General features: G+C 39.8%; 1 protein-coding gene across 3 annotated transcripts in view; it reads left to right on the top strand.

The window, feature by feature from the left end:
- BMPR1B (bone morphogenetic protein receptor type 1B) overlaps positions 1–8,708 on the top strand; it is a 211,857-nt gene extending 203,149 nt beyond the window's left edge. For all 3 annotated transcript variants that reach the window (XM_032224511.1, XM_032224510.1, XM_032224512.1), the window contains 3 exons: positions 1,167–1,342; positions 4,624–4,754; positions 7,611–8,708. In XM_032224511.1, the coding sequence (XP_032080402.1) occupies positions 1,167–1,342; positions 4,624–4,754; positions 7,611–7,736 (433 nt within the window). In that variant the 3' untranslated portion in view covers positions 7,737–8,708. The remainder of the gene's footprint in view (positions 1–1,166; positions 1,343–4,623; positions 4,755–7,610) is intronic.
- The last annotated feature ends 12,141 nt before the right edge of the window (positions 8,709–20,849 follow it).

Raw genomic sequence — 20,849 nt, forward strand, 5'->3', positions numbered from 1 at the left:
TGATGATATTACCCACTAGAAGGAGTAGAGTGGGAGGGTTTGTGAATTTCGTGGTGTCATGAGAATAAACCAGTTTCAAATAATGTGTTTTCAAGTGGAAGTCTGTCCTTTTCAGTAGTTTAAATTATGCTGCCATGGCACAGGTGCCTATGAGGTAAGTCCACACCTAGAATACTGCACCCAGCAGTAGTCATGACGTTACAAAAAAGATATTCAGACTTTGGAAAAAGTACAGAGAAGAGCAACCAAGATGATTAAGGGCCTGGAGGCTAAAACATATGAAAAACAGTTGCAAGAATTGGGTTTGGCCAGTTTAGAGTAAAGAAGGGACATGACAGCAGTAGTCCAGTATTTGAGGGTCTGCCACAAAGATGAGGGGGTCAACTTATTTTCCAAAGCCCCAGAAGGCAAGACAAGTAACAATGGATGGGAACTAATCAAGGAGAGAAGTAACCTGGAATGAAGGAGAAACTTCCTAATAGTGAGGACAATTAGTGGAGCAGCTTGCCTTCAGAAGTTGTAGGTGCTTCATCACTGGAGGTTTTTAAGGAGAGACAGGACAATCACTTGTCTGAAATGATATAGGGCCTCCTGCTTGAGTAGGGCTGGACTAGAAGACCTCCAAGGTCCCTTCCAGCTCGATTCTGATGGTGACGCAGAGACATATTAATCTAAATGCTTCCATTCCTAAACATTTTTATTAGCTAAGCATCTTATATCCACAGAATATCTCATTTAAGATCATGAATAGTAATTCTTTTGTTTCTCTCCATGAAAGCCTGAGCATCTAAGGCGTCTTAAGATACTTGTAAGAGAAATATAATTGTAATTCTGGGCATCAGAATTCCAATTTATTGCTAGAAAACTCTCAGAAAAGTCTCCAGCATCCTCTGCTGAATTCTGAATTTTGCAATTGAATGCTTAATGTAAGATTTAGGTAGGTGGGTAGGGATTGTGTTTAAAAATGAGCATTTGGTTAACACTTGACAAGCTTTCTCTGTAGGAATAATTTCCATTGAGATTACCTCTTAATTCTGATTTGCATAGATATAGTTTTAATTTGAAAAGGAGTGGGCATTTCTCTTTTAATAGCAGTTTTGGTTTTCGAAGAGAAACTGCTTGTATACTTAATTTTTATGTCTCTTCCTCCCCCCTCCGTCTTCCAGTGATACAAATGAAGTGGATATCCCACCAAATACCAGAGTAGGAACCAAACGTTACATGCCTCCAGAAGTGCTGGATGAAAGTTTGAATCGAAACCACTTTCAGTCATATATTATGGCTGACATGTACAGCTTTGGGCTCATCCTTTGGGAAATAGCAAGGAGATGTGTTTCTGGAGGTAAATATTATAGGCATGGTTCTGTGCTTTTAACATTATATTATCATCTTTTAGTATCTACAAAATTTGTGTTGGAATTATTATGTATCTCCTTGACTTACGACCACAAGTAGGAACAGAACTACCTTATTTTTCAGAGTATAAGACACACCTTTTTCCCTCAAAAAAGAGTCTGAAGATCTGGGTGCGTCTTATGCACTGAATTCAGCATTTTTTGCCTCCCGAAACCCCAGCCCTTCACCAAAATGGCCATGCATAGCCTTATGGAGGCTTTCAGAGAGCTCCTGGGGGCTGGAGAGGGCAGAAATGAGCAAAAAACCAGGCCATTTTTTGCTCAATTTTGCCCCCCCCCCCCGCCTCCAGGAGCACTCTATAAGCCTCCTAAAGGCTATTCTTACCCTTTAAAAATAATGGGTCTGTTTTCATGAAAAATGGACCATTTTTGGCGAGGTTTGCAGTGTGCAAAAACCTTTTTTTTAATTTACCTCTTCAAAATTTGGTGCGTCTTATACTCCAGTGCGTCTTATATTCTGAAAAATGCAGTAACTAAGCAAGGTTGTTGTCACTCTTGTGGCCCACCAGCGCCCAGCAGAGCTGGCAGCAGATTCGGACAGTGAGGAGGTTGGGGAGGAACATGAGCCAGTACTGGAGTCTGGGGAAGGCTCCGATGAGGGCTCTGTTTCAGAGGCAGAGAGGGGCCCAGGGCCGTATGCCAGTTATCAGCTGCCTTCAGAGGCAGACATAAGTCAGGCAGATGAACAGCTGGGGCCTGTTCCCAGTGTGTGCATGCACAGAGTTGCCAGACGAAGGGAACAGCTAAAGAACAGGGGCCGACTTGGGAGTGAGGCCATAGGTAGACGATGACTGGCCCCTCCCAGGGGAAATAAAAGAGGAACAAAAAAGGGAGTGGAGTTTGCAGGAGACAATTAGTTTGCTTAATTGGTTTGTGACTCTCTGAGACTCCTTGCCAAGTTTTGCAGATATCGGCCTGGCAGGTCTCCAAGCCAGATAAGGTCTGTGACTATAAATCCTCCCTTGAAAGACTTTGCTGGATGTAAATTCATAGTAAATTAATAAAAGGGTTTTTGTCAGGACATTTTGCTTCAAGCTCTTGGGAAGCGTAAGTCACACCTGACATTTACAACCTTATTTGCCCTAGTTGTAAAATGAATCATTGCAGTGGTTAAGTTAATCATGTGGCCGTTAAGCAAGTCCATCTTCCTGCATTGACTTCCTGCATTGACTTTGGCTGTTAAGATCACACAAGGCAATTTACATGACCCCAGGATGCTGAAACCATCATAAATAACATGCCAACTGCCAAGAGGCCAAATTTTGGCCTATGGGGATCCTAAGTACAAGGACCACTCATAAGTCACTTTTTTCATTGTCCTTGTAACTTTGAGTGGTTGCTAAATAAATGGTTTGTAACCCCAGGACAACCTGTAGTTAGATTTTTAAGGTGCCATAAAATTTATTTTTGCTCCAACCCGTTAACCCAAGCTATTCTCCAGAAAATGTTTGTGTATTTTTTTTTAACCAGAGAGAAAAAGAATTATAATAGCTTTTTAAAAATAATTGGTGGCACTAAACTAAGTCCCTTTCTACTCTTGGGACTTATTATTCCTTTTTCTGGAAGGTCTTACTTAGCCTGTAAAGATTTATTCTCTATTTTAATAGACTCTTTTAAAGATGCAATATTTCATAATTGTAGTGGGAATTTGGAGTTCATTTATGGGAACTCTTGTGGTTATAAAAATTACTGCTAAAGCAAGAGCACAGCTGTTGTTTGAGCAAAAATACAGTGAGGTTGATTTTGCTGAGGTACCATGATTAACAAGGAGATTAGTTAGATTTAAGAAAAGAAATATAGAAAATACAGGTGTTATTTGGCTTTAGAAGGCCTGCAAGTGTGTAGGAAGGAACACTTTATCCTGATAAGAGTTTAAGAGTTTAAGAGTTTATTAACATTTATAGGCCGCCCTTTTCCCTGAGGGGACTCAGGGCGGCTTACATGATAGAAAATTAACTTTGGATTCTGGAAGATTTGGAATGTTAAACGTATTACTATTATTTTTTATTGTATTCTTTGTCTTTTGACTGTTTAATGTTTAAATGTTTGTAAAGTAGAATGGGCATATTATAGCATCCTTTTTAAAGGGGCATAGCATGATGATTTATTCTAATAATCTGAAGCCATGTAAAAAAGGAAATTGGACATTTTGGTAGTACTTTTTATTACTAAAAATCTGAGGACAGCTTAGTCTTGGAAAAGACCAGGTTCTAATTTTCTTTCTAAAGTTTTCGTCATGAGACTTATAAACCCATTACTGTAAAAGGGCCTTCAGCTTTACCTGGTTTATATACTGCCCCACAGTGCTTTATGGGGAGTGGGCTTTACAAATGTCAGCATATTGCCCCTAACAATCTGGGTCCTCATTTTACTGACCTCAGAAGGATGGAAGGCTGAGTCAATCATGAGCCCCATCAGAATCGAACTCCAGACAATAGGCGGAGTTTGCCTGTAATACTGCATTCTAACCACCAGGGCTCATCAGCTTTGATGAGGGATGATCAGGGAGGGTTGAAGACAACCCCTCCCCAATAGTTCCTAGAGTATATATTTCATGTACATATAGTCTGCTTTAGTTTGGCAAGATTTTGTCTATAGGTGTGAATTGATAAATAAAACTGCTTCAAAGAATCACTGTGTTTTTCTTGATTTCTGAAGCCCAGCAACTTTTAAAATCAGGGTTGTCAAACTCAAGGCGCAAAAGGGCCGGATCCAGCCTGTGTGGTGCTTAGATCTGGCCTGTGGGGCTGCCTTAGAAATAGCAAAGGACCAGCCTGCAGTGCCTCTGCCAGGGAAAATGGACTCGGGAGGGCTGCATGTGGCCCTCTCAAGCTCAGTTTTTGCTGGCACAAGATTGCAGGAGGACGTCGCAATCGAAAACAGAGCTCAGGAGCCTGTTTTTGCTGGCAGAGCGCTTGGGTCACCACAGGCGCCTCTGACACGAGTGATGTCAAGTTGGCCACGCCCACCCCAACCTCGCAAGGTCAAACACAACCCTGATGCGGCCTTCAATGAAATCGAGTTTGACACCCCTGTTCTAAATAAATGCTCTTTCACCTTATTGATCAAAATAAAATACAGCTGGGTGACTGAGAATCTTTTTCCTGTTGCTGTCCATATCTGTGTTAAATTTGTAAGTTCTTAATCCCACAGGAAAATTCAATTGGACATGATTTATATATTTTGCCTAATGGTTTCCTTGCTCTAGGTATTTTTGAGGAATACCAGCTTCCTTATCATGACCTTGTTTCCAGTGATCCTTCATATGAAGACATGAGGGAAATAGTATGCATCAAGAGATTACGACCTTCATTTCCCAATAGGTGGAGCAGCGATGAGGTAAGGAGACCATTTTCAAAAGGTTGTTTCATCCCAATTCTGTGTGTTGTGGGTTTTTTTTAAAAAAAATTGAACCACATGCTTAGAAAGGAGAAAAGGAATTCCTAAATGTTAGGACACTTCTTACTTTAGAGAATTATTTTCTCTTCAGTCCATCCATTACAAGTAGTCCTCGGCTTACGACTGCCATCGAACCCAAAATTTATGTTGCTGAGGCATTTGTTAAGTAATTTTTGCCCCATTTTGCAACATTTCTTGCCACAGTCATTAAGTGAATCAGTGCAGTTGTTAAGTTAGGAACACAGCTGTTAAATGAATCAGGCATCCCCACTGACGTTGCTTGACAAGGAGGTTGAAAAGGCGGATTCCAGGACCCTGAGACATTACAACCATTATAAATATGAGTCCGTTGCCAAGCGCCTGAATTTTGATCATGTGACCATGGTCATGCTGCAACGGTCGTAAGTGTGAAAAAAGGTCATAAGTCACTTTTTTTCAACACTGTTGAAATTTCGAATGGGCACCGAACGAACGGTTCTAAATTTAGGACTACTTGTACTGAATGCTTTTCAAAATATTGAATAAAATATAGGAGCAAAAAAGAGATTCTAACCCTAATAATGGAAAACCAGAGGTGTAGCTTAGAGTGAGAAATTGGGGTGGCGAGGAGGGGAAGATTCCAGAAAAAGAAAGTAGAAAAGTCACTTTTAACGCATTGATGGGTTGTTGTTGAGTATGAGTCAGGGTTGAATTTAAGAGCCCTGTTACCTTAATCAAAAAATAGTTGTAACTTTTATACTCTAGTCTGTTCCAGTGGTTTGACATATTTGCTTGAAATATTGTAATGAACAAAGCAACCATCCAACCAACCCATTTCTAGGCATGGCTAGCTTTTAAGTCCACTGTTGACTGGATCAATCTAATTCTTCAACTTCGGTGTGTGAGGAAATCTTAACCCTATGAATTCCTAACTAGGATGGCCAAAAATGGTGTGATAAGGAATATGGAGATGGATTGATGTGGGAAGACAAGAATATGGGCTGGATAACTACTGGATCATATGATGTATGATCCAAAGAGGGGATCTAGGGAATTGTGTTTTTTCTATACCCTTTATATTCTCCCAGATACAATCCTAGATAAACTCTCTGTAGAATATGTCCCAAAAGGGATTTTTCAGGAGGCAATAGAACTTTCTTGTGAAGATGTTTCGCTTCTCATCCAAGCAGCTTCTTCAGCTCTGACAGGATAGTGCGGAATGGAAGGATTTATATTCCTCACAGACAGCTGGTCTAAGCACTTGGAGATTGATCTGTGTCCTCAGGGTCACCTGAGTAGATCTCCTGGTTCCTGTAGTCTGTGATTTTTCGTCTGGAAATCCATTCCTATTCCCACACCATTCATCCCAAATTGTATAGCTAATTGTATAGCTCACTACAGATAAAGAGATAAACCTCCAAGTGCTTCAGAGACCCTCTAAAAGGATGTAAATGATCCAGCTGTTTGCAAGGAATAGAAATCCTTCCATTCCCCACCATCCTGTCAATGCTGAAGAAGCTTCTCCGATAAGAAGTGAAACTTCTTCAAAGAAAAAGCCAGAAAGTCCAGTTCCTTCTTGAAAAAAGCACCTTTGGGATACCCATGAGCTGGGTGACTGAGAATCTCTTCAGACTTTGTAGAGTATGGATACATATAAATTATCTTACGAACTGGCTAAAGAGCATAGTAGCTCTGCAAAAGTCTGGGGATGCTGCTCCTTGTTTCCACTTTTGTAAATTAATATGGGAAATTGCTTTTCTGAAGCTGATATACTGATATTTTCCTTTAGGGGAAGGAGGGAGAAAGTAGTCTGTACACTTTCCACTGAGAATTTATAATGAAGCAAAATTGTGTTTTGGAATCAGTAGACCAGTAATTGATGTATTGCAGACAAAACTGCCGACAGTTATGGCGATGCTATGCAGAGGTCATTAATCTTGTTAAGTGGTACAGTGTAATGCTATTATTGTAGGAGACAGCTGTGATTTGGGAATAGCAGTCTTCACTTAAGTATTCTGCAATTAGATTTAAAAAGACTTAAAAATGGCAAGAGTTGTAAACAATCTTGAGTGAGTGATGGTGGGGGCATGGGCAAAGTGGGCTTGTTAAAAAAAGTGGGGGGAAAATAGAATAAATTGCAGAAATTCCACAGAGATGTTTGCTTACTACATTTACTGACTTCTTGGTAATCTTCAGCAATTTAACCCAGAAATCCAGGTTTAAAATAGCATGAAATTGAGTAGTTATGTTATATAAGTTGCAAGTCTCTTATTGTAAGTTCAAACCAGTCCCGGAAATATATCCCCAACATTTGAATCCATATTGGAAGAGAACTGAAGCAGGATGTTTATTCTAACAATAGTTGTCTTAGAAAGTTTTGGGTGTAATCCTCACAGATCGCTACTTGATGCAAAAGAATAAATAAACAAATGCTGAGAGAACAAACATATTGTCTGAATGTTATTAATCCCATTGATCTAGTCTCATTTTGAAGGAGAGTGAGATTCTCTTAGAGGCCAAGTCTAAACAGAATTATACACAAAGAGCTTGTAAAATCTACATAATCAGAGCTGACTATTTTCATGTTAGTTTCCTTGCTCACATGAGCTCTTTTACTTAGAATAGATTTTTCAGTAGTATTGAAGTGTTCTGTCTATAACGCAAAATAGGTAATATTGACCTATGAAATATTCTGTGTGTGTGTGTGTGTGTGTGTGAGAGAGAGAGAGAGAGAGAGAGAGAGAGAGAGAGAGAGAGAGAGAGAGAGAGAATGCTTGTATAGAGATGTAACTATATGTATTCCTATTTCTTTTTCAGTGCCTACGACAAATGAGAAAATTAATGAATGAATGCTGGGCTCACAACCCTGCTTCTCGGCTCACGGCCCTGCGAGTAAAGAAAACACTTGCCAAAATGTCAGAGACACAGGACATTAAGCTTTGATTCAGCTAACAAAAGCTAAAGCTCAGAGAAAAAAATGGACTTTCCTTCTGTGTTTCGAAGAGACAGGAAGAAGAATGACACATGCCTTCAGTAATACGAACCTTGAATACAGATTTTGGCAAAGCATTTTGCACACTGGGGCAGAAACCTTTCCAGGGGAAAGAAATGTGGCTCAGTCAAGAATTTTTGGTTTCTGTATGACCGACCAGACAAGAAGGCCTTTTAGCCTCCTTGGAGAGGAATGCAAGAAAATGTATCAATAATTGTTTCTAGACTATGCGCTGCTTTCTGTGAAAGCCTTTATTATTAATATTGTTATTAATATTTGAAGTTTTTAATTTTCATGGGAATGAAGCACTGCAGTTGCAAAGTCCAAGGAAAGAATTATTTTCTAATGCTAAAAAAAATACAAAATTGCATCCCAAGTCCTATTATTTCCTACTGATAGGGGGGGGGGGGAATGTTGCACTCTTAAAATGACCCAATTTTAATTTGTTGTGCATAATTTTTAATATTTTACCTTCCTGAAACTTGCAGGAGCTTGTCATCAAAGCAAATTTCTCTTGGCCAATTCTAAATTGTCGTACTTGTCGAAACATGGGCTCTGGTGATACCCATGGGGTGTGTCCTCTGTCCATGGAAATATGGGAGTGATATCAGCATATTCACTTAAGTTATTCTGACAGAGGGCTGTGCCTTTGGGGGCTTTCTGACTATTTTTTTGGCCTTTTTACAATCGGTATTTTCAAAGGAATGTCTTCAAGAACGTTTGTTAAAGGTTGAACTTGTGTATTCTCACTAGCATTTCAATGGTAAATGAAGCTGTTCCCAAAACTGCATTAAAAACCTTTTGCCTTAAGGTAATTGAGTTAAAATAAACTGTGTTGATAGAAATGTTCCTATAGAAAAATTAAGGTACTGTTTTTATATATATATATATGTTTTATTTGTGCTGATAAATAAATAAAGGGAGAGCACAAATAAAACACAAATATAACAAAGGCAACAGTAAAAATATTGGGTTTCTGTCGTGATGGACTCTTGTGACGAGCCGATTGATAGATGATGGAAGCAGTTAGCTTCCTCCCATAATTGGGGCTTACCAGGGGTTGTGACACTAAATATATATATATATATATATTATATGTATATATATATATGTAGGTCTCTAGTTGTTCGGGTTTTCTCCCGCGTAGAATTGGAGATGTCTTGGCGACGTTTCGACGAAGTCACATTCGTCATCTTCAGGCTGCTGCTGACTACTTCAGGTTTGGTGTTTCCAGGAGTAGTGTGGAAGGTACTCCTGGAAACACCAAACCTGAAGTAGTCAGCAGCAGCCTGAAGATGACGAATGTGACTTCGTCGAAACGTCGCCAAGACATCTCCAATTCTACGCGGGAGAAAACCCGAACAACTAGAGACCTACATACTAACACCCGCGAAAACCTCAGAAAACATATATATATGTGTGTGTGTGTGTGTGTGTGTGTGTGTGTGTGTGTCTGTGTGTGTCTGTGTGTGTCTGTGTCTGTGTCTGTGCGCGCGTGCGTGCGCATGCGCGTGCATGCATGCATGCATGCATACATACATGTACCCATGAAAATCTACGAACAAACAGACACACAGACACACACAAATTGGACAATGCCAATCCTTTACCCGCATCTCCATAGTTTAGGTAAAAAAAGGATAATGTTATTTAAGACTTTCAACCAAGGTGCAAGTCTGCATATTTCAGAATTCCTGTGGTACTTTTTCTCAATTTTGCATTTTTAAACAATTTTTTCTAGTTTCAGTATATTGCAGAAATAGTTTTGAACATGGATGTCAGCCTGTCTTAATCTTGTTTCAGAATTTGTACACTTTCTACCTTTTGATCTTAAATTTGAATTGCTCCTTTAAAGAAATTCACAAAATAGTAATAAGACCTATAAATGGGATACACATAAGAAAGATACATCTTTGTGACCCGACTATGCCCAATCCAAATATTTCTGAGCTGCTCCCGACAGTGAGATGGAAGCATATAAATTTTAATAAAAGTTTTTCATATTCATATTAATCTTGATGCAATCTTTAAAACAATTTGTCTGAGGGATAATTTTAAACAACCACAGTTGTTTTCAGAATAGGTTGGGAAAATATAGATTTGAGGACCTGAGATTTTCTGCAGTACCTTTCACAGAGAGAAATTGAAAACTGGGAAGCAACCATGCATTTTCTCATTCTAAAAGCAATGCATTAATAGGACATTTTTGAATCCAATCTTCTTCCTCTATCCATGAAATTGTTAGAATTCTTCAGTTAACTATTGAACTTCCTGTCTCTTTGTAAGATGCGTGGATGTAAGTGAAGTTACCTTGACACAAATTATTGGAATGAAAGCAAATATAAATGGTAGTTAAAAATTATTTCCAACGGCAAATTTCAGAGAAGCATATGAAATATTTGGATGGATCGTGTTCATTAGTGTATCCTTTTACAATGGCACTTTTACTGCAGTGGTGGGTTCCGGACCCCATCGCAACCGGTACGCTGCGCGTGGGGCCAGGCATCCTAGTTTGGCATGTGCGCTGCACACGCCATGCGCTGTGAAACCCAGCTGCTCGGCGGAGGTCGCACAGGTGCCACACCCTGTGCGCACGTGCACAATTGGCCAGTTGCTTCAAAAACTGGTATGGAACGCGGGTGGGTGGTCCAAACCAGCCACCATACCGGTACGGTGGCCGCTCGTCCCAACTACTACCGATATGGCCGCTCGTCCCAACTACTACCGATATGGTCCGATATGGCCGGACCATACCACCCGAAACACACCACTGTTTTAGTGTATTATGAAGGAATTTCTACATTCATTCAGTCCCTAAGAAGATCCCACAAAGCCATCTAGAAAGATTCATCAATTAAATACAGCATAGAGCCTCCATGCTTTTAAAATCTGCATGGACTTATTGCTGCGTTCAGTTAAGCATGGCTGATTCTCATTGATTTAGAGTAATTTATAGACTATTCTAAAAGCAATTCGACTTCTGAAGCTATTAGCTGCCTTTACATGAACACTTCTGTTCCAAAGCAGAGTTGATCATGCACAAAACCAGTCTCTTCATCAGTTGTACTTTCCTTTCTCCTGGGTCCCTGATGTCTTGACAGCCGGCTTCCATAAATTACCCAAGCCATGATTGTGATTAGCTTAATGGAAGTTAAAAATGCAAAGCTATAAAGAAACTTCTACATGGTTTGAACCGAGTGATATATAACCAGTTTAAGCTCTGGCTACATCAGACATGGGTTAAACTATTGCAATTTAACTGCATATCTCCAAGACATCTTTCCTTCCTCAGAGATATAAATTCCTGAGTTTCATTTGGATATATAGTCCTGTAACTTATACATGTTAATCGGCCTCCTGCACTGCAGCGGGGAAGGGGGACACGGTTTCACCTTCTCCAGGCTCTGGAGGCTTTCATCACCCTCTGGGAGGGTGAAAACAGTCTCCCCCAGGCTCCGGAGGCCTTCTATGAGGCCCGTTTCCCCCCTGCCCAAGCCTCCATGCGGGCCCTGTACTTATCTCATATCCAAAATGGGCCATGTGGAGAGTCCAGGGAGAGGCGGAGGGGGTGGGCGGGGCCAGTTGGATGGGATTTGGAGGTTCTCCGAACCGGCCATAATGTTAGCTACGGGTTCTCCCAAACATGGGTGAAACAGTAGCAGCCCACTCCTGATGTTACTAACTTGCAGAAAATACTCCATTTCAAAGCGGAAAAAAGTATTAAGGAAACCTATTGGCCTCTACACAATATTTATAATCATGTTGCATTATTTTCATAATTTCCATATGCAGTTACTCTTTACCACTTAGTCTTGATAGCAAACAACCAGAATTTACAGGTGTAATTTAGAAATTTTGGAATAAATGTCCACACTAGTTGGAGCTTTGAAGAAAGCATCAGATGTCTGAATTATGAAGTCAAATCCTCTCGGGGGCTCAAAGAAAGTTCTTTTTGCCCTGGTCTCAAAATGTTTCTAAAAGTCTCAAAATCGGTAAATCATTTCACTGCTAACCTTAAAGCTGATTTTTTTTAAAAAAAAATCTTGTTTTTGAAAGAAATGGTCTTCAAGTGATATCCACAAGTTGAATATTTGTGTGATTTACATCTGTCCAGGTGCTTGGATTTAAATGTGGTTGTATGTCACACTGTTGAGAATTGAAATAAATCCACCATGCATTTTAAATATAAGGTAGCCAATAACAGCTGCAAATAAAACTTTTAATTTATGAAAACACTATAGTTAATTTTCAGTGATACTGTGATCTGAAAACAAAAAAAGACTTGAAAACATACACTAATTTGATTTGTTTTGTTCCAAAAGTAAATTGCACATTCACAGAATCAAGTAAGAGTGATTCAAAATGTTGTCCACAATGGATATTTTATTTAAGGATCTATTATATTTCATGACTACAAATTTATATCAGGCCGAAGGGGAGAATGCCTGGACACAATTGTTTGAGTTCCTTCAAAGAATACCAAGTTTAAAAAACTGTCTAGAAAATTGTATGACTATCAAGTTACATTGAGAGAGAAGGAAGTTTGAGATGATTAATGATTTGTTAATGCAGCTCAAGGAAGGTTGGTGATGTGATTTTTTTTTTAAACGATACCGATTTGTGAGAACCAGTGCCTTATTTGATCTGTACATACTGTAATTATAAAACAAACAGAAACATAGGGAACAGGCCTGGGTTGTGATTGTTCATAATTTTGTGTTTCATTTTAACATTCCCCAAATAAAATGTTTTCAATACCTCATTAAAAACAAACCATGTCTTTTCAGACAGCTAGCTTCTTTGCAACTTTTACCAATATTTGTCATTCTCCCATTTATAATCGGTCAGAAATGACCAAAATGCTTTCTTTAGTGTTCCTTTTATCAGCCTCAAGTGTAAATTAGTAAAGTAGTAAAGTATAAAAACAATATTTTTTGGGAAAGTATCACAATACTCTATAATGCATCAAGGAATTTTGCCTTCCATAGAAGAGAGCCAAGTTGAAAAACTATTGAATGATGGAGAAACATTTGTAAACATGTAGGATAATTCTACAGTAGGAGTATATTGTTCCTGGACAGATTGCTAGAGATTACTAGCTGTATGATTTGTAGTTATCATGAAAGTTGTTCATCCTGTTCCACAAATTTATACATCTCATGTTTAAAATACAATAGAGTTGCTGCTACAGGATGATAGGAAAAAGTATGAAGTTTATCATTCTTCTGAAGTAGTGGTGGACGATTTTTTTCTCCAACCCATTGAATGTGGTTTCCTCTGCTTTTAAACATCTATTTGAAACTAAACATGCTTCTTATTTAGACATGACTTTTATAATGACTCCAATATGAGTGTTGAACCAGCAAAATGCTGTGGACATAGTCTACTTCAGCAAGGAAATCAAAAAAGTAGACCACAACCTACTTCTTTGTAAACTAGAAAAATGTGGGATAGACAGCATCACCACCAGATGGATTTGTAACTGGCTGATAAACCATACTCAACAAGTAGTCTTTGATGGTATCACATCTACATAGAGGGAAGTAAGCAGTGGGTACCACGAGGTTCCATCTTCGGTTCCAGTACTTTTCAATATCTTCATAAATGACTTAGATGAGGGAATAAAAGGGGAACTCATCAAATTTGCAGCTGGCAGGAATAGCCAACACCACAGAAGACAAGCTCAGGATCCAAAAAGAGCTTGGCAGACTTGAACAATGAGCCCTATCCAACAACATGAAATTTAATGTGGAAAAAAAGCAACATTTTACACCTAGGCAGGAAAGACCAAAGGCACAAATACAGAATCGGCAAAATCTGGCTCAAAACTGAGTAACTGTGAAAAGGAGCTTGGAGTCCTAGTGGACAATCACTTAAGCATAAGCCAGCAGTGTGTGGCAGCAGCCAAAACACCTAATATAATCTTTGTTATAGAGACATAGAAACAAAATCACGTGAAGTGTTAGTACATCTTCATAAAGCGTTAGTAAGGTCACACCTGGAATACTGCATCCAGTTTTGGTCACCACATTACCAAAAAGATGTTGAGACTTTGGAAAAGAGCAACTGAGGTGATTAAAGGCCTGGAAACAAAAACATGAAGAACAGTTGCAGAAATTGGGTATAGCTAGGTCAGAGAAAAGAAGGACTGGGGGATGACATGATAGAAGTATTCCAGTATTTGAGGAGCTGCCATTAAGAAGAGGGTGGTCAACTTATTTTCCAAAGCACCAGAAAGCAAGACAAGAAACAATGGATGGAAACTAATCAAGGAGAAGAGAAACATGGAATTAAGGAGAAACTTCCTAACAGGGAGGACAAGTAACCAGTGAAACAGCTTGCCTTCAGAATAGCAATAGCAGTTAGACTTATATACCGCTTCATAGGGCTTTCAGCCCTCTCTAAGCGGTTTACAGAGTCACCATATCGTCCCCACAGTCTGGGTCCTCATTTTACCCACCTCAGAAGGATGGAAGGCTGAGTCAACCCTGAGCCAGTGAGATTTGAACCGCCGAACTGCAGATAACAGTCAGCTGAAGTGGCTGCAGTACAGCACTCTAACCACTGCGCCACCTCAGCTCTTAGAAATTGAAATTGTAGGGGCTTCATCATAGAGGTTTTTAATAGACTGGATTGCTACTTGTCTGACATGGTATGGGGTCTCCTGCTTGAGCCAAGGTTGGACTTCCAGGTCTATTCTGATTAAGGCTTTTATAGGAGGAACAATTAACAAAACTACAATTTAAACCAGTCAATGTAGGGAAACTGCTGGAAAATTTCAACTTGTCAATGATACACCTTCACTTACGTAGTTCTATCAGTTTCTAATTTGATTCTGGGCCTAAGGGTTCGGTGCTGGTTTTAAAATCTAAAAACCTAAGTGACTGTCAAGTAACTTTAAAAAAAGTTAAAACATGCTAAGATCCACTTTTCCCAACATACATCTGATTGATGAATTTGAGGAAGAGCCCTTTTCAGTGTTAGGCCAACAATTGGGTTCCAGATAATAGCATTTTGAGAAGATTTAAAAAAACCTTGAAATCATCTTTAGTGTTACCTTTATATTGTCTCCGATAGCTGCCTTTAATTGAGTTTCTAATGGCTTTAGTATTTTTGTACTGTTTATTTTAAAAGGGAGGTGGTGGCTCAGTGGCTAAGACACTGAGCTTGTCAAGCCGAAAGGTTAGCAGTTTGGCGGTTCGAATCCCTAGCGCCCTGTAATGGAGTGAACTCCCATTACTTGTCCCAGCTTCTGCCAACCTAGCAGTTCGAAAGCATGTAAAAATGCAAGTAGAAAAAAAGAGGAACCACCTTTCGTGGGAAGGTAAGAGCTCTCTGTGCACCTTCGGCATTTAGTCATGCCGGCCACATAACCACGGAGATGTCTTCGAACAGCGCTGGCTCTTTGGCTTTGAAACAGAGATGAGTACCGCCCTCTAGAGTCGGGAATGACTAGCACATATGTGCGAGTTGAACCTTTACCTTTACCGGTTATTTTAGGTCTATCACTATGCTTTTTTTTTTTTAAACTGCCCTTTATTTGATAATGACTTGTAAACTTGTAGCAGATAGCAATGAAAAAAATTATCTGCTGAACTCTTGTATAAGCATGGTGATTCTTTTCCACTTCCTGTCTATCTTTTAAGTTCAAAGATATGAAAAAAACGTATTAAAAATGGGCAACTATTATATTCTTTCCTCTACCTGCAAATTAAGGTGGATCCGGTGTTTAGGTTCATGTAGAAAAACCTGAATTTGTATAATTATTTAAAACAAGGCGACAGGGTTAAACTAGCATTTGGGTATGCAAAGCATTCACTTTTTACAAATACTTTTTGTGTGTGCATTTTAATTGATTTATGCTTTCTGCAGCCTGATTTTCATCCACCAGTATTTGACTGCTGCTGTAGGGAGAGAATTGTACTTCATCATTAGCCCTGCTGGAATGGACTCATTTGAAATGCTTTCACCAAATTAGTTTGGCAGTGGGATTTGTTATGTTTTGGCAGATATATTTATTTGTGAATTTATTTTGTATCAAAAAGTAAATTAATACATTCACAATAAGTGAACCTTGTTTTTTTGATAGCTGAGGAGAAAAGCTGAAGTTGTGAAAGAAAACATAGAGTGCAGAATCCTTAAAATATTGAGGATTTCTCACGGCTACTGTTACTCATTTTCTCTCTTTCTAGTTAGGACAGGTTATTTAAGATTGTAGTAGACAACCCATGAACCATTGGGTCATCATTGTTTCCAGGTGTAATATAGACTGGCGTCATTTCCCGTTTCCCCATGACCTTCAGCAGAGCTCCGCTGAAACCACTTTCTCCTTCAACCTGCAGAACTGCCTGCCACTTTATTTATTTAGGTTTTTTTTTTCAGTTTCAGTTTTGGTTTATTTGTATGCCGCCCTTCTCCAGGAGGGACTCAGGGCGGCGAACAACTCAAAGGGGAAAGGGAACATAAACAACAGTACACATAATTAAAATACATGAAAATCACACAGCCATACCAGTCGAGAGGGGAGGGGAACTCATCAACCCCAGGCCTGCCGGCACAGCCAGGTTTTGACGGCTTTCCGGAAGGCCTCGAGAGAGGTGAGGGTCCGGATCTCCGCGGGGAGTTCATTCCAAAGGGCCGGAGCTGCTACAGAGAAGGCCCTCCCCCGGGTCGTAGCCAGATGGCATTGGCTGGTGGACGGAACCCGTAGGAGGCCGACCCTGTGTGATCTGACGGGTCTTTGGGAGGTAATTGGCAGCAGGCGGTCTCTCAAGTACCCAGGTCCAATACCATGAAGGGCTTTAGTTTGTCAAACATGTACGAGATGACAGGTATAAGTATAAACATGGACATGAACACAGAAAATGGGTATGAATAAATGGCGACAGTAGGACAGGGATGATAGGCACACTGGTACGCTTATGCATGGCCCCTTACAGACCTCTTAAGAATGGGGTGAGGTCCACGGCATACAGTTTAAGGTTAACGTTAGGGGTGTTTGAGGATGTAACAACAGAGTCAGGTAGTACCTTCCAGGCATTGACCACTCTGTTGCTGAAGTCATATTTTCTGCAATTGAGTTTGGAGCAGTTTACCTTGAGTTTGTATCTATTGTTTGCCCATGTATTGCCATGTGGTTGAAGCTGAAGTAGTCATTGCCAAGTAGGATGTTATTTTGACTACTTGCCTGTTTGACAGCTATTCTCTTGTACAGGGATCCGGAAATGCTGTAAGAGCTTAGTTTTAACAGTAGTTTGTCATGTACCACTGAGTCAAAGGCATTGCAGAAGTCTATGTAAATTGTGTCTTTTGCTTTACCCTGGCCGAGTTGGGTAGTCCAAATGTTTCTGCTGTGTGGGAATTGCACATTACAGGTCAATTTTTTTCCTGCTCGTTAGAGATTAGGTTGTTTGTCTCTAAGTGGAGGGTAATGGATTGGTTTATAATTTATTCCATGACTTTGGAGGTGACGCAACACAGTGAGACTGGTCTGTAATTTTCAACTTTACTGGAGGGAGAGGAAACAAAGGAAGTCATGGACCACAAGGAAAACTACAGCCCTGTTCCTTATCCCAAAGGTCCCCTCCAGGGAGGAAGAGAACTTGCCAGTCAACCAGAGTTTCAAAGCACACACTTGCTACTCATCCATCAGGTCTTGCTGTTGGCTGATTGGGGAGTAGAGGCCAGAAGGAAGTGGGAAATAGGGTGGAGAATCTTCCGCTACCATCTTCCTTTACGCCTCACAACCTCCAGGTTTAAGGGGTGTGTAGCTGGAAATCCCAATCACATGGCCGAGGCTAATTGTACACAACTTTATGAACAGTACTAGTATGAAGATTCTTGAAACTTCAATTCCATGAGTGTCGTGGGTCTCAGATTTTGGAACCATTATTTAAATTAGCCCCTTTGAAGTATCGTGATTCAAAAATTGTTGCCCTGTGATGCAATATTTCACCCAACTGAATGTTACAGACCCGTAAACTGGAGCATTTTAGTATGGGGATGATATTTTCTTTAATATCAGTCAATAAAAATAGACACACCAATGCAAGCACCATGAAATTTAGTACACATGATAACAGGCAGAACTATAATTAGTTGTCTAGATTGGGTAATATGTGAGAAAAAGTGATTAGTTTATGCATGGCATAAGGTGTGGGTGGAGAAAGAGAAATTGATTTTATTTTTGTGGCTAGAATAACTTAGTTTCCCACAGCCCATTTTTAATTTTGCAATTTGGGAAACTTGCAAAGTGATTCCTGATCAGTGTTAAATTGGCAGAAAGGCTTATTTTAATAGGCATGAACTATAGACAAAAATAGAAATGCAGAATCTAAGATTTATTTTAAAATTGCAGATTGTCATTAGGAAAAATGTTTTCCCAACACATTTTTTTTTGACAATGAAAATTTAAAAGTATGGAGTTTCCTTATTCTGATTCATTGCACTTAGTATTTAAATTGCTTATTAATATTACACTATATGGAGGACGCGGTGGCTCAGTGGCTAAGACACTGAGTTTGTCGAATAGAAAGGTCCGCAGTTCGAATCCCAAGTGCCACGTAACTGAGTGAGCTCCCATTACTTGTCCCAGCTTCTGCCAACCTAGCAGTTCGAAAGCATGTAAAAATGCAAGTAGAAAAAAGAGGAACCATCTTTGGTGGGAAGGTAACAGTGTTCTGTGTGCCTTTGGCGTTTAGTCATGCTGGCCACATGACCACAGAGACGCCTTAGAACAGTGCTGGCTCTTCAGCTTTGAAACAGAGATGAACACCCCGCCCCCGCTAGAGTTGGGAACGACTAGCACATATGTGCAAGGAGAATCTTTACCTTTACCTTATATGGAGGAAAGAATATCTAGGATTAATAGAAAAGAAAAATAACTGGCTGCTGTCTAAAGAAAAAAAATATGTTTTGGAATTTGATTTATTATGAGCGGTGTGGCGGCCTAGTGGTGAAGAGGCTTGACTCCCACTTGGAAGGTTGAGAGTTCAATCCTAGGTAAATGTTTCTTTCTCAGAATGCAAAGGAAAAAAAAACAGCTACTGTGAACTCCGTGTGGTGTCGGAAGGGCATCTGGTCAGTAAATGCTCACCTCCATAAGGTCTACATGCCACCAAGTCCTTGTTGACTCTTAACCACATATATTTTCCCCAAGTTTTCTAGAATAAAAATATTTAGATGAGAACCTAAGGGGTACATAAATTGGTTGAGATATTCAGAGATTTATTTACTCAGTAAAAAGCCCTACATAATTTAATAGTTTAGTTGGGTTTACTAAACTTATATTGAATTATAGCATGGAAAAGCTAGTTTATTCCTTCTTTAGGAACCTATGCCAAAACTGTAGTTGTCACTCTAAAATGACCCTACAGAAGCAGGACTTTCATGCAGCTAAATATCCCATTTTCTTAGAATCATTAAAAAAAGAAAAATAATGTAGTTTAGACTTATGTCAGCCCTTGTAATAAAGTTAATGTTTAAGGTCTGTTTAAGGCCTAGAATAGAGATTAAAGGTAAACCTTATTTACTGGTCACCTTGTTTACTAACTTGAAAGTTACAACAGTGTAAAAAAATCTTTGTGATCAATCCTCATTTTTACAACCACAATGTTCTGTGGCCATCCGATCAGATATTCATGTGCTTCACAACCAGTTTGTGACAAGAAGAATTAGTAGAGAAGGCAGGTGTAAAGTTGTAAGGTGTTCTGTTTAATGACCAAAAGGGAAGTGAAGGCATGAGTCTGATTTTTTCCACTTAATGACCGTAACACTTAGCACCAGATTTGCCAGTTGGAGAGAAGCGCCACTGGTGGCAAAGAGCCAGTATCATTCCAGTGATACTGCCTCAGGGTCTGGAACTGGCTAACTATCTCAGCCTGCTGAACCTCCAGGCACTGGCACTTGGCTCTCCTGCAGGTCCTCCCTCTACTTGGAAAGCCTATGCTCGTAGTCCTCAGTGAGGTGCTTCTGCTGAGCCTCCTTTTCAGTTAGATCTAATTTGAACTGAGCCAGCTGTTTTGCCAACTCTTCCTCATGGTGGCTGCTTAGCTGCAGCAACTATTTCCTGTTGGGGCTGTAAGAAGCCCAGGTGGGCAGGCGAGGAGTGGTGAGTAGAGGCTGGGAAGGTGCCCCTCGACATAGCGGACATCAAGTTGGCCACACCCACCCAGTCACATGACTACCTTGCCACGCCCACCCAGCCAGTCATTAGGCAGCTCATATTAGTGGTCCACAGAATTTAAAATTATGAATTTAGTGGTCCCTGAGGTCCGAAAGGTTGGTGACCCCTGGTTTAGAAAACAGCAAAGTCTAAAACAAGACTCTTTCATCAAGGACCGAATAGTGAGACCGGTAACAAATTATGCATTTACGTGTCCCTTTTTTCCCTTTTTGGAATAAAGTAAACTACATTTTACATGGTATTACATGGAAACAAGGCAGTAACTTAAAGAGTGTTATTGTCACCGATTGATTGAACTCCCATTTCAATTCTTGTTTGGCCTTTTAGGGGCCTTTATTATGCTTTTTGTATGTTTTATGAAGATATTTTTCCTTAGTACTGGTTGTCTGATCATTGAAATGTCTGTTCTAATGCAATTCCTTCTTCTTGGTTGCCATATGGATTGGTGTTTTGCAATGATTTGAGCAGCAAGGTCCCAAATTCTCTGTCTAATCTGAAAGACCCCCCGCCCCTTCAAGGAAAATATAAGAATACCAGCCCACCATTAATTGCTCTAAAGACTTACCTTTAATTTACTTAAATCTAGTAGATGATGAAATTTTAACGTGCTCCTTCGAACACCCAATATTTGTGCCTTTTTGTGAGAAAAAACCCAATTCTGAGTTCATGAAGCAAAAGGTTTCATTTGTGAATTGTGGTTTGCAAAGCAGTTAACGTCTTGAAATATGTATACTTTCAATGCATTTGTATGTGTCATTCGCTGCAGTTACCCTCGTGAGGTCGAGGCACAAATGTGAATGTGGATAAGCTGTGTTTTAATCCTGGAAAACCCAAACTGCTTTCCCACAAACAAGGAAAACTGAAAATGCTTTTACTAAAT

Source organism: Thamnophis elegans, chromosome 9, assembly GCF_009769535.1.
Source record: "Thamnophis elegans isolate rThaEle1 chromosome 9, rThaEle1.pri, whole genome shotgun sequence".
NCBI classification, from domain to species: Eukaryota; Metazoa; Chordata; class Lepidosauria; order Squamata; family Colubridae; genus Thamnophis; species Thamnophis elegans.